Below are 13,261 nucleotides of genomic sequence, written 5' to 3' on the forward strand. Positions count from 1 at the left end.
ATATAAAGATAAAGATTGCTATGAATATGGCAACTGTGACAAATCTCCCTACAATGAGGATGACGACAGTCAATACAACTGGAGTTCTAAAGAAACCAATGCCAAAGCTGAAAGAAATGGCCGAAAAGCATGGAGTACACCAGAATTTCCCCTGAAAGGCAGTGCAGCTAAACCAACCCCATAAGCATAGTATTGCTTGTGGTTTCTATGAATAAAATGTGTGAAATATAAGTAGGTCTTGCTTAATGAAATTGTGCTTTAACTAAATATGTAAGGCCGGCCAAAGGTAATGGAATGAAAAATATATATGCCATTTGCCAAAAAGACTTGCAATAACCCTCTCTTCAGAATTCCAGTCTTTAGTTAGAACTTTCTCCAACAACATCCAATAACCTTGTCTTTCATGATATGGGCGCTGCAAGAAAAACAAATATAATAGGCACTGCAACAAGGCTCTCAAACAGATGCAAACATATAATACGTCATGATATCATATATATAATAACATACATAGACCAACCAGAAGTAAACCAACAAAAGCAACTTTCTAGAATAATAATTGTGTAATCTCATTTGCATTACTGTTGGATTTCATTGTCAGTTCGTTTACAACTCCCATAACACCACAAAAGTTGACAAAAAAAATGAAAATTAGAATTTCCTGCTACTTCTTCCTAATCCAACTATGAATCATCAAGACGCAGTAGCAATCAGCAGAATGCACTGGAAATTTCCACCTAAAAATTAGCTTTTCTTACTTACAAGAAAACTTCAGCCATTTTCTTTCGAAGCCTTCATAAACAAAATCCTGTGAGCTGTAATCATATTAAAACACAAATTTAGAAAATAAAGTTCAGATGATTGCACTTGGCACAAAATGACGAAGGATCAATGTGTTCACATAGACGCCTAATTTTCCAATTTTCCACACTTTTGAATCAACCAAAATCTAAAATTTCCATCCATCATTTCATCCTCTTTAACATGGTGCATTCATATTCCTACCATTCTGAGATGTAGCCTAAGTAATCAAAGGAGAGAAATCTCCAAGAAAACCAATAAAGTCTTTATCATGAATGAGAAGATATTAAATACAAGAGGAAACTCTCTATTTATAGAGAATTATAAGAATCCTAAAAGGATAGAGGTTAAAAGCTAATTTGGTAACTAAAATATAATCAATCAATGATTAACCAAGATTAACTTGATTTTACCAAAATATCCCAAACTTATCACATCATATTTTATCCCTCCCATAAAAAATTCGTCCTCGAGTTTTAAAACGAAAATAAAGGTATATATATATATATATATATGTGCCACTCGAACGGAAACATATCGAAACATTCAACATAAAAGATATCCAATTTTCATGATCAAGCCAATGAACCCAATAACTAATTTGTTCAAAAAATCCTCTATTGTAAAAAGAATGTGCAGATTTCTTAGAAAATGAGGAAAATCCATTTTGTAAGTGTGAATAAAATCAAATTGGGGATGAACTTCAATTTCCATGAAGAAAGGGGGACTTCAAATTTGAACTGGGCTTGGGGAGTATTTGGGTTCCAATTGTGTGGGTCATGGGCTGAAAACCCCAAAATTTCAGTAAGAGGGTATTGGATTTTCTTTGTCGGGTCAGGGAAAATAAAATGGGTGCGGGAATTGGTCAAATCAGGCCGGAGTTGGGGTTGTGTCTTCCAGGTCGGGTCAGAAAGGAAAATTCAGGTAAAAAATTCGTGAAAATGTTCACCTCAGGGTCGCACGGCTGCTTCGTGTTCTTCAGTTTCGCGTTGGACTGCAAATGAGTTGTCTACAAGCTTCCGAGGATCTTCTCTTTCTTGGAGAACGGCAAATGGTGTGTCAATTAACTTTCGATGATTTCTTTCGAGAACCACAACGTCTCCTTCTTCCTTCTTCACAAATGTTGCATCTTTCTCTTTCTTCGTGTGCTCTTTCAATTCGACCTCTTCTGTGTTGTCATCAATTCCACTAAAAAATCAAATTTTTTCCAATTCCGAACGTATCATATAAGTATGACGCACATGGTTCTTGTGTATTTCAACCTCTACAAGCTTCGGTTTCTTCCGAATTAGGTTGCTCACCCTCCAATTTGAAAGTATTTGTGTTGATTTCATACCCATGAGTTATTTCTTCTTTAATCGGCTTATCATATTCTTCAATTTGAATCTCAATCTCCTTGTCTTCACCAGTGATTTTTGCTTCAACGCCAAGAATTCCGACCATATTTTCTGCTGTTACTGAAATTGTGTGGGTTCTTCCTCCCAATAAATTTCTTAAATTAATTCTTTTTTAAGTTCTTGCCCATGCTTTGAAAGCTGCTCCACGTTTTTAGTCATCTCTCCCAACAAATATTGGATTCTTCATTTCTTCCAATACTTCAGATTGATGTACAAATTAGGTGTTCTTGAATAAGTTTCATCATCATAATCGTTGTAGGATCAATTCTTGAATTTTCTCGACCATGTTTTGATCTTTCTTGGTCGTTCTTCATAGCACCAATAATAATTTTTGTCCCAAAATGCATTAAATCATCTATAAAATTCCGTTCTGGGATGATTCTTCAAACTTCTTCTCGATCTTCTTAAATTTAAAGGGCTTCTCTGGTTAGGTGTGTGTTGTTCGGACAATTTGGTATCAGAGTATCCGTCTCGACCAATGTTGACTGCCACCAGTGCAAGACCGAGGAACTCTTGGAGATGCTGATAACAAGAGGGAGCTTCGTGCGTGTTTCTCGTTGGCGAAGAACACGCATCTAATTAGGAGAAACCCATGAAATTTCAAGGGAAGGAAGAATCAAGAAATTGCAGATTTTCAAGATTTGCAAAAATGAACTATTGCCGATCAAAGAAGATGTCCAAGAAAAAATTCAGCAATTGGTATAGGGAAGAAAATCAATTTTACTTCCAAAAACAATGCTGAGATTCTGATTCACATGATACAGAAGAAGAATTCCAATATATTAGTTTCGCCCATGATCGATTTTCTCAAAGAACCTATCATTATCCACATTAGAAATTTAATTTGAGTGATTCCGATGATGTTTCTAAGGCAGTCTAGAATAGAATACAAAGGCATCAATGTCGAAAAAGGCCCAACGATCCAACCAAACTCATTTTTCAGGGAATCGACATAAAGATTGGGATTTAAATAAATTAAACAATCATCAAGAATGGATGTTTACAGCCCAAGAAGAACATTCAAGACTCGAAATTACTCTTTTGGTTATGAAACACGATCAAGAAAGGTCGATCGAAGAAAACCAATGGATGAGCCCTATACCCACTACGAGATTGAAACATATCCAAGAATCCAACAAAATGACTACTTTGATTTCATAACATTGGAGGGAATAAAGAAAACAACAAAAGAAATCTAATGTTCATCGGGAAAAATGACCCAACATATTGATCAATTATCAAGTCATCTACAAGAGTTCAAGACCGGATTGATTTCATATACGGAAGAAACAAACAAAGGAATCACGATTGGAAATCTTTCAAATAGAAAATTTTGAAGATAAATTTCAGAAAAATCTTGTTGAGCCCATGTTGTTGACGGAGGTGATTGGGACAAAAATCACACGAACAAAGTAGAAGATTCTATGGCTGAGCATTATCAGTATTGTTTCGTGGAAAAGTTGGGACGAAAGGAACTCACGAATCTTCCAAGGAAAATCTCATCGACAAAGGACAACATAGATATTTGCATTCAATCTGCTTTTTTTGGTGTAAAGATTTACAGACTACACATAGTCATAGCTTATCTTTCCTTATTGCTAATTAGAAACATTTTTTGTATACCCTCTAAATGAGGCTCTATGATCCTTTATCACAGATATTTCATTCAATCAATGAAATTGTTTCTTATCCAAAGAAAAAATGGATTCGGAAGTAGTCTCGAGTGAAGAAGAAAAATCCAATCGAGAAGATGGAAGAGAGGTATCGAACATCGAAACTCTAAACATTGAGGCAGAAATCAAAAAATCGACCAAGAACGACACCAATTGCTTGGACACAACGTCGTCAACTTGAAGCAAAAGATGAAGAAAATGTGATTCTTGAAGGATTTTCTTCGGAAGCTAATTCTTTTGTGATTGGTCCTATGATTACGGTTTGGAATGAGCTTGATGAAAACTTCTTTTTTGGGTTTATGGCCAATGGAGAAGTTCATCTTTTGGTGGCAATATTGGACTTCTGTCTCGAATTTACTTCTTTAATCGGGATAATTTTATTCAAAATGTAGGAGGTTAGTTTTGCCATATGCCATTGAACGGGGTAATTTTACTTCTTGATTGTTTCATTTTTCGTTTTTAAAACTCGGGGACGAGTTTTCTTTTTGGAGGGGTAGAATGATGTAAGAAGAATAGGGGTTAATTGGGTAACTAAGCAATACTCTAGGTTACTTCCCTTTTTACCCCACTTGTAATAAAACTCTATAAATAGGAACATTCTCCGCATGTATGAAACACATTATCATTCTAATAAAAGATTCACAATCTTGATTCTTGGAGGATTACTTCTTAAGGTCACTTAGGCTAGAACACATTCCCTGTTTAAATTATAAAAGATACCTTGAACTTTACCCTCGATTTTAAAAGTACCCGATACTTACAAAAGTCACAATATTACCCTTGCACCTTCATAAACATTACAACACAATCACTAGAGTAGAAATTCTTTAGAATTTCATATATAAATTGGGAGCTGAAATGTTGTGGCAGTGACTTAAAACGTAAGTTCGAAGCACCACATCATTTTAAGTGATCGCCACAGCATTCAAGTCTTGATTTCACTCCAACATTTTATAGGATTTCTGCTCCAAGGATAGTTTTGAAATATTAATGATAGGTGAAGGATAATATTACAACTTCAGAAATTATGAAGTATTTTTCAAACTGAGGGTAAAACTCACAATTCAGGAGTATTTTTATAATTTAGCCTAAATGAAATACAAGAGTGGCATAGGAAAAACTGAGCTATAAAGGATTTACTTCATATATATACTTCCCTAATATACAAATCCAATTTTCTGAATTACTATAAATAATCAAACTTTTCATAAATACAACTAATTCAAATGTCCCTTTAAACAGAAACATGCAATTACATTGGCACTCTTACGGCATTCATAACTGCTCCCGCCCCAAATTACAACTGAATAACCATCCTAAACCCTAAGCGATAATACAAAAAAAGATCTCAAAGATCTCACCCATAAGTATAACCACTGACACAAGGTTACCTAGGCCAATAACCAAAAAGCATATTAAATTGGGGCATATGCAACTTTTTGTACCGTGAGAACAAGAGAATGACCAAACAGTAAAGCAACTTACATGTACGCCTCACTCCAAGCTTGTCCCAGGAAGGAATACTCTAATCAGTTCTTTGGCAGTTACTCTCTTCCTACATGTTGGGCATTTATTCTGGACGGCTATTGCAGCCCTGATGCATGCCTTGCAGAAAATATGACCACACCTTGTTGATGTTTCTTCTACTAACGGACCCATGCATATTGGACAACTGAATTTGGGCTCCTTCGGTGGAGCAGGCTTCACTTTCTGCCAATGGCACAGAAATGACATGTTGGCTCAATATTATGCAGTAGAGACATAATCCCATCTTCGACACATTTAGTTTATCTTTACAAGATCACATTTTCAACACTAACAGCTAATAATATGCTACAACTAAAAATAAAGATCACCAATCCATGATGGTTCTGAAGATTAAAGAGTTAACCGACAAGTAGGGCTGAACATAGTTGGACCAAAACATGCTCTGACTGCCTGAAACCAACATTGGATGATGGTTTTATGGATACATGGATGCGTCGGTTATAGAAAAACAGACTGCCCAACCCAACGTTAAAAGAATGAGAAGTGAAAAAAAGAGACCCTCCCAATATTTCTTCTCCATCTTTGTTTTCAATCATTTCTCAAGAACTGCACATTCACCAACTGATAAGTCTCTGGTGGCGAGGCTAATGCTGACTGACCGATGAACACTGCTAGTCACAAGGGAAAAGTTAAACCTAGTGACAACTAGACCAATGAGGGCATCTTTTGGTTTAGTTTTTAATTATTTTGCACAAACCATCCATCCTTGTCTTTTTCAAATATAATCAATTGAAATCAAACCAAAACATAAGGATTGGTTCTACATTACGTGATGAACCAAATCAATTCAACCTGTGAACAACCCTAACTTTGAAGATAAATCAACCAAAGGAACAGCAGCATTCAAACATAGAGAGAGAGAGGTTAGTGAACTATTGTTAAAAACCATAAAACAAACTAAATTAAACTTTTTCAGAGGGGAGAAACAAAAGCTACCAAACCCAATCAGCTGATAAACCAAGGTCCCCATGAGCGAGAGAGCTCAGCAGCAACTCATTGGGGGAAATGCAAACTAGACTTACCATTCCAATGGCGGCACATAAAACTTGGTCCGTCTTCAAGAGATATACATAATTTGTTACTCAATATTCAAGTTCTCACAAAATTGAATATTGTATTGGAACAAATATGTTATCTCAATATTTCTAAACCAACAGACTGATACCATAAAATTTTTTAACTATGAATAATCCAACTTGTTTGAAGCATTGGGCATTTGTGGAAGTCTTGCCAAGTCCTTGTCTCATGCCCTAGTCATGTCACAGCTATTCCCCATCTCCACACCCATGCTTCTAGGGTGATATCATTCCCCACAAACATAATAACTCCAAAAGAAAGCTCACCCCTCGCCTTTTTCTTGAATTTTTTATCATATAATAAATAATGATGTACCATATATGCAAGAAATAGCCATAAGAACTAATCCAGGAGAAAGGGGAGAACATGCCAAACTTGGCTTTTCTACTAAAAACTACAATCTCAAGAAAGGACAATTACATGATCTACACTACAACCTAACAACACAGGAAAAATCTTGCACAAAAAAATAAGAATAACAAAGATATAAGTTGTCCCAGTACCATAGAGCTGTTGCTGGCTTCCAAATTGATTAATAAATCAGAATTTACAGGTTGTTGATTAGACACATCTCTCCTACGCTTGCTCCGATTATTATTTGACACCTTGGTCCACTCTTCTGCAACAATTAGAAGATGAGAGAATGAGAGAAGCAAGCATCACAACAAGTGATTGACAGACACATCAATTGAACAAGAGGTTCTTGGGACTTACAGTCCATAGATGGTACAATCAAGGATTTAAATATCGTTGCCGTCATCAATATTAGGATTTAAATTTTATGGATATCTCGATAAAATATTTTATATTGACAAATATTTCTATAAATAAAGAAATTTATAAATTAATAATAGTTGTTTTTACTTCCAAACTAATTTGTTATGTTTTATATGTACTTATAAAAGATATTGGAGAGATTGATTGACCTTTAATTCGATGTCAAACCCTCGCCCAAACTACATCTAACGATACATATCGACGGACACTTCAATCCTTGGGTACAACCATAAATATAAATAATAAACATCTTTAAAAAAAGGTTTCCTAATAGTTCACCGACAAGTTATATGTTTCAGCCCAAACTTTGTCATTCTCCACAGGAAACAAAATCTTTCAGATAGGAGATTTTTGGTTGGGCGACACTTGATTCTTGTAGTTCTTTGGGGGGTATCATTGTTTGTAATGTGGTCTGATCCTTCCTATGGCATTAAGAATATTTGCTTTTTATTCACTGATGGCCAAGCTTGGAATGAAGGAAGAACCAATTTCATGAAGCTTCTAATAAAGGATCTCAAATATTTGGGAGGCCTCTGTTCCAAGCAGCAATGATGATTGCTGCATATTCCTTTGAGCAATAAAAGGGACACGTCCTCAAGATTAGAGAGTATACCAGTAACATTTTTTTTTTAATGAAAAGACCTGACTTCCTTTAGAAAGAGATGAAAGAATACACGGACATACTAGTACGATATTATCTCCAATCACTTCCCACTTCTTTTTAAGCGCAATAAGTTCAACTGGGGTCGGTCTTCTTCCTTTTGAATATGAGAATACATGAGTAAATGAATCTGATATACATACTTCCGTGGATGGTTGGTAGGAGAATCTAGTTTTTTTAATGAATGGTTCAGCGTTTAGTCATCCCATGATGATGAAGTTGAAAGATTCAGTAGGTAAGCTAGCTAAACCCAAAAACAATGTTAACCAAACGGCTATGAATGTAACTCTTGTAAGTGATGCCATGTGGCATACAGTCATGTCATAGCAAAAGAGTATGCAACGGCAGAATATGGTGGTTTGGCTAATAAATAGCAAAATCTATTCTAGACAAGAAATTGAAAACATGGGTTAGGTTACAAATATCAAGCTAAAAACTATTGTGATCATTAGCTCCGACCTTCAGATGGTCGTTGGTAATTTGGAATAATGATGTATTTTGGGAAGGATGTATGGATCGAATGTAAATCTCTCTTCTATTCATTTCTCTTACCGTGCTCTAGACAGGAGAACAAAGTATTCCAAAAATCAGTGCTAGAATGGGTCTGACTACTAATGGATGCTAAGATTTAGAAGAAATCTCAATGATGGAATTACAAATACACCTTCTGTGCTTCCACAATTTCTAAGTCCTTAATGCTTCCAGATGTCTAACTTCTTAAACATCCTAAAATTAAGATCGTCTGTAATGTGGATATGTTTGAAACATGAATCACCAAATCTAAAGGCTGTTTCAATTGCTGCTTCTGTGACCACTAATCCCAACTGAACACTTTCCTAGTTAATACCAATGTTCAATATTCTAATATAACAAATTTCCAAGCTTCCTTCCATAGAACAAGCAGCAAACCGTATACCGTTAGAATTTATAAAAAAAACTAAGTAGAGAATAAAATTGCATTGCAGGATAAGACATTAAAATAGATAGACCAACATGCTACCAATTTCTTCCCCAATTAACGAAGGGGGAGGTAATGGAAAAAATCTACTTAGCTATAGTCCTCCGCCAGCTGAAACAAACATACCTGCATCCACGTCAACTATATTCTTCCTGGCATTCCGTCTGGATTTATTTTTAGCCTGACAGATAATCAATGGAATTCATGAAATACAGATCAGAATCAATAGAACAAGAATAGAATATGGATAGAATAATCGTGAGTATTAAACATTCAAGTGAAGCTGCAGGAAACATACTTCAGCAAAAGCTCTGGCCGATGATTCAATGACATCATCATCAATGGCCTCAATGTCAATCATTGCAGGTTGTACGTGCTGTTGTTGATTAACCTGTGCTTCCTGAAACCTCAACTGAGATGTCTCTCCTTGATCTCGGTTCTCAGTTGGTGGCATGCTGTTCAGGTCCAAGTCCAATGATTTCCTACGATGATAACCTCTTGCGGTATGTCCCCTCATAGCCTGAGTACTCATCTATATTTTGGAGCTCCTCAGCAACCTGCTATACATATATTTAAAATCTGAATGCAAACAAGAGGCCAACTGATGTATCATGTAAGAGTGAACAAAGGAAATTTGGAGAAAGAAATTGATGGCTTCCAACAAAGACAAAAACCACAACTACCACCATTCAAATATAGTCTGAAAACCTTGATAAGAAAACACTAAAAAGTACTTCAGTTATCACTGAAATGGCACACAAGTCAAAAACTTTATATCTTTATTCATCACACTCATTTCCCACAACCACCCCATAAGCGTGAAGTCTAGTCGTGCAATAAACACAAGAAGATTCACAGAGAGCAAAGAACACAAGAAACAAATCCCTGTAACTCAGAAACCAAGACAACAACAAAATCCTCGTTAATCAACAAACAATGTGTTCCCAAATTTATAGTTAAAAAGAAAACCCCACATTATTCACAAAGACCCACTCCTTAAAATCAACCATTCCCCCCTAAACATTCATTAATAATCAGTTACAGCACACGATTCAAATACATCAAATCCTCGAATTAATCATAAAATTTACAATAAACCACAAAATTCATACCCGATCATAAAAATCCATCTCCACACAATACCTACTTCATCGGATCTTTAGCCCCAACTACACAAACCAACTCGATCAAGAACCAAAACATCAAGTCTTCAATCTTTCATCGGTCAAAAAATTCACAAAAACTTTCAAAAAAAAAAAAAAAAACAGAGATGATAACTAAGATTAACAAGATATATACCCAGATAAAAAAATTAAAAAATCCGTCGAATCTGAAGATGGTGTACCTGAAATAAGCGGTTGAAAAAATATCTCGAAATTTGAGGTGGTAAATAGATTAGATGAGATGAGATGATTAGTTCTAGGGTTTGTGAAATTTGTAGTTGGGGTTCTAAGGGTTGAGAGATGGAAGGGAAAAAGAAGGCGAGGCGGGCATTATAAAGGGAAAATGAAGAAAAAGGTTGGGATTGAGGATGAAAATGGAGACACGGCAGAGGGAAGTTCCAGGGTTCTTGCGGGACAGGACAGTGAAGGAGGAGGAGCCCAGCCTGAAATGCGCCACGTCTTCTTCTCATAACCAATAATTGTGTGACGTATTCACATGTTTCTTCCATCTTCCTTTCGCACGTGCCAACGTCACCGACTCCCACTATCGATTTTTGAAACCAACCTTGGATCAATTTGCTATGGTCATAGTATTTAATTTTTATTAACCATCTCATATTTTCATTATTTCGTGATGTATAAGGTCATCAAAAAATTTCTAGCAAATTGGCTCAGAAAAGTGTTGGTGTTGATCATTTTTCCCTCTAATCTACTTTTATTAGTGGACGACTTATTACTATTAATGTCATAGTTGAGTCTAAGCATATTAAAGAGAGGCAAATGACGTTTGAGCTTGACATGAGTAAGACTTATAATAAAATTGATTGAAGTGACTCTGAATGGGGTTTAAAGTAAATAGGGTGAACTACATGGAGTCTATAAGGTTCTCAGTGCTCTTGTGTAGTGCCCCAAGAAGAATTCAAACCCATAAGAGGGCTTCACTAAGGAACCTACTCCTACTCACTGGGAATGATGTGGGTTTACTGACTTTAGTTAAGAACTAGCTAGCGACCCAATTCCAAATGAAAGATTTGGGAGACGCTCAGTTGGTTCTTGGGATTCAGATCTGTTAGGATTGAAAGAACAAAGTGTTAGCACTGTCTCAAACATCATACATTGACAAGATGTTGATAAAGTACACGATGCAAAACTCCAAAAGAGGCCTACTGCCTTTTCAACATGGAGTTACATTGTCTAAGGAACAATGTCCTAAGACACCTCAAGAGATTGAAGAAACGAGATTGGTCCTCTATGCATCCGTCGTTGACAATTTGATATATGCAATGTTATGTACTAGACCTGACATCTACTACGTTGTGGGATAGTCGGTAGATATCAGTCTAATCCAGGATAGGGTCACTGGACTCCCGTCAAGAACATCCTCAAGTATCTTTGGAGAACGAGGGACTACAATGCTCGTGTATGGATATAAGGATTTGATCCTTACTGGATACACAGACTCTGATTTTCAGACTAATCATAAGGATTATAGGAAATCTACTTCACGATCAATGTTCACTCTTAACGGATGGGTTGTAGTATGGCGAAGCACTAAATGCACATATGTAAATTAAATCATGCTTCACTAAATCATAACACTTATAATAAAGGGAATATGCATAACCAATACATAACCTAAGATGGGATTTATCTATACGTGCATACCATATGACATAAAATAAACATACATCACATATATAAAACCATGGATTAATGGATCGGGATGAACTAATACAAAACTGGAATGAGAAAACTATCTATTACATTATTCTGCCAAGCAAACCAGTTCACAAGTGAACCGGGTCTTGAACCGTCGGGCGAAGCTCCCATCATTTAGTAAACGCCTCCATGTAAACAATTGTGTAACACACACTAAATGATAGCACACAAGCTAAACGATTGCGTAGACAACAATGAGGCCGCGAAGCCTGATCGTCTAGACATCGCTTAGCACGCGAAAGGTAAACGACTTACCACGCTATTACTCTGCGATCGTGTAGTCAGTGACTAAGCGATGAGGCTTTCTGAGCTATACGATCGTCTAGTGTGCGCACGCGTTAAACGATAGTCGAGCATTTGATACTAAGCGATCGTCTACCTCATCATCTACCCGACACGACTAACACTTGATCGTCTTCTTCCACGAAGAATGGTAACCCTTGCTCCGAACTTCATCACGAACGACTCAAGACTCAAACTAACTTTGAATTTACAGACTCGATAACAATCAATTGTGCCAAAAAACACAAGGGTTTTTACAATTAACTTGAGAATTCAACAAACTGAGGTTACATCCCAGAAAACTCCATTAATCAATACATCCACAAACGAATTAACAATTAAAACAGAGAGTAGACATGTTGCACCCACTGTGAATGTAAAATGCAATTCTTTTGCAGCAATGAATTGGAATATCAGAAACTTGGCTCTGATACCAATTGAAGGAACTCTTATTCAAGAGGACGAGCGGAAGTGGATCTTTCCAATTCATTGTGATAGAATTTCCACATATACATTCAAACATACTAAAATGCATTCTTAATGCTAAAATATTGACATGCTCAGAAGAACGGTAAATAAGAGATCGAGAGATCATACCAGTTGAAGACTTATTCTTCACAACAAATCTCACTTTTGCTAAGACAGTAAGTTACTGCTCAGGAAAACCCAATCGTCTACCTCGAACAGTATCCACACCAACAGAAGGAAACAAAGATGACGCCACCACTTAGAGCCATCAGTATTCTTGGAGTGAGAATCCAAAGGGTGGGCTTTGTTCGGATTTGGTAGAGGAAATGAGGAAGATAGATCGTATACAACGATCAAGAAAATAGAAGATAGACTCATCTATCGTATAAACAAAATGCTTGATCATTTAGGTGAAGTATACAATCGTGTAGGAAAAAGGTAAGTGATCGTCTAAATGATCATGTAGAAAAACTAACCGATCGTGTAGAAAAACTAAGTGATCGTTTATACGATCGTTTAGTAAATATAGGGCGCTAAACGATCGCTTAGAAAAAGGTAAATGATCGTTTAGTAAATAGCGTGTATGGGTGTAATCGTTAAGCGATCGCTTAGCACTATCGTATAAGCACAGATTTTATAACCGATGACACATTTCAACACGATATCCGTGCATAACATGCTTAACATACCGTGAGCTATTTATGCATCTCAAATTGATCTTTCAACTTACTCATCCG

The 13,261-nt window shown here is 36.3% G+C and overlaps 1 protein-coding gene across 7 annotated transcripts; it reads right to left on the reverse strand.

Moving 5' to 3' along the window:
* Nucleotides 1–21: 21 nt before the first annotated feature.
* LOC120078027 (E3 ubiquitin-protein ligase RNF4-like) lies at nucleotides 22–10,487 on the reverse strand. Of its 7 annotated transcripts, XM_039032205.1 has the most exons (7): nucleotides 10,238–10,487; nucleotides 10,005–10,135; nucleotides 9,191–9,449; nucleotides 9,019–9,073; nucleotides 7,000–7,115; nucleotides 5,357–5,581; nucleotides 527–815 (listed from the first exon to the last, which is right to left on the reverse strand). In XM_039032205.1, exons 3-6 carry the CDS (start codon nucleotides 9,422–9,424, stop codon nucleotides 5,366–5,368), a joined length of 621 nt encoding a protein of 206 aa, XP_038888133.1. In that variant the 5' UTR covers nucleotides 9,425–9,449; nucleotides 10,005–10,135; nucleotides 10,238–10,487; the 3' UTR covers nucleotides 527–815; nucleotides 5,357–5,365. The 7 variants fall into 7 exon arrangements, with proteins under 7 accessions (XP_038888131.1, XP_038888133.1, XP_038888134.1 ...); XM_039032203.1 differs by lacking the exons at nucleotides 527–815; nucleotides 10,005–10,135 and adding an exon at nucleotides 22–415; XM_039032206.1 differs by lacking the exon at nucleotides 10,005–10,135 and having other exon boundaries at nucleotides 9,191–9,452.
* Between the last annotated feature and the right edge of the window lie 2,774 nt (nucleotides 10,488–13,261).

This window comes from Benincasa hispida, chromosome 5, assembly GCF_009727055.1.
Source record: "Benincasa hispida cultivar B227 chromosome 5, ASM972705v1, whole genome shotgun sequence".
NCBI lineage: Eukaryota > Viridiplantae > Streptophyta > Magnoliopsida > Cucurbitales > Cucurbitaceae > Benincasa > Benincasa hispida.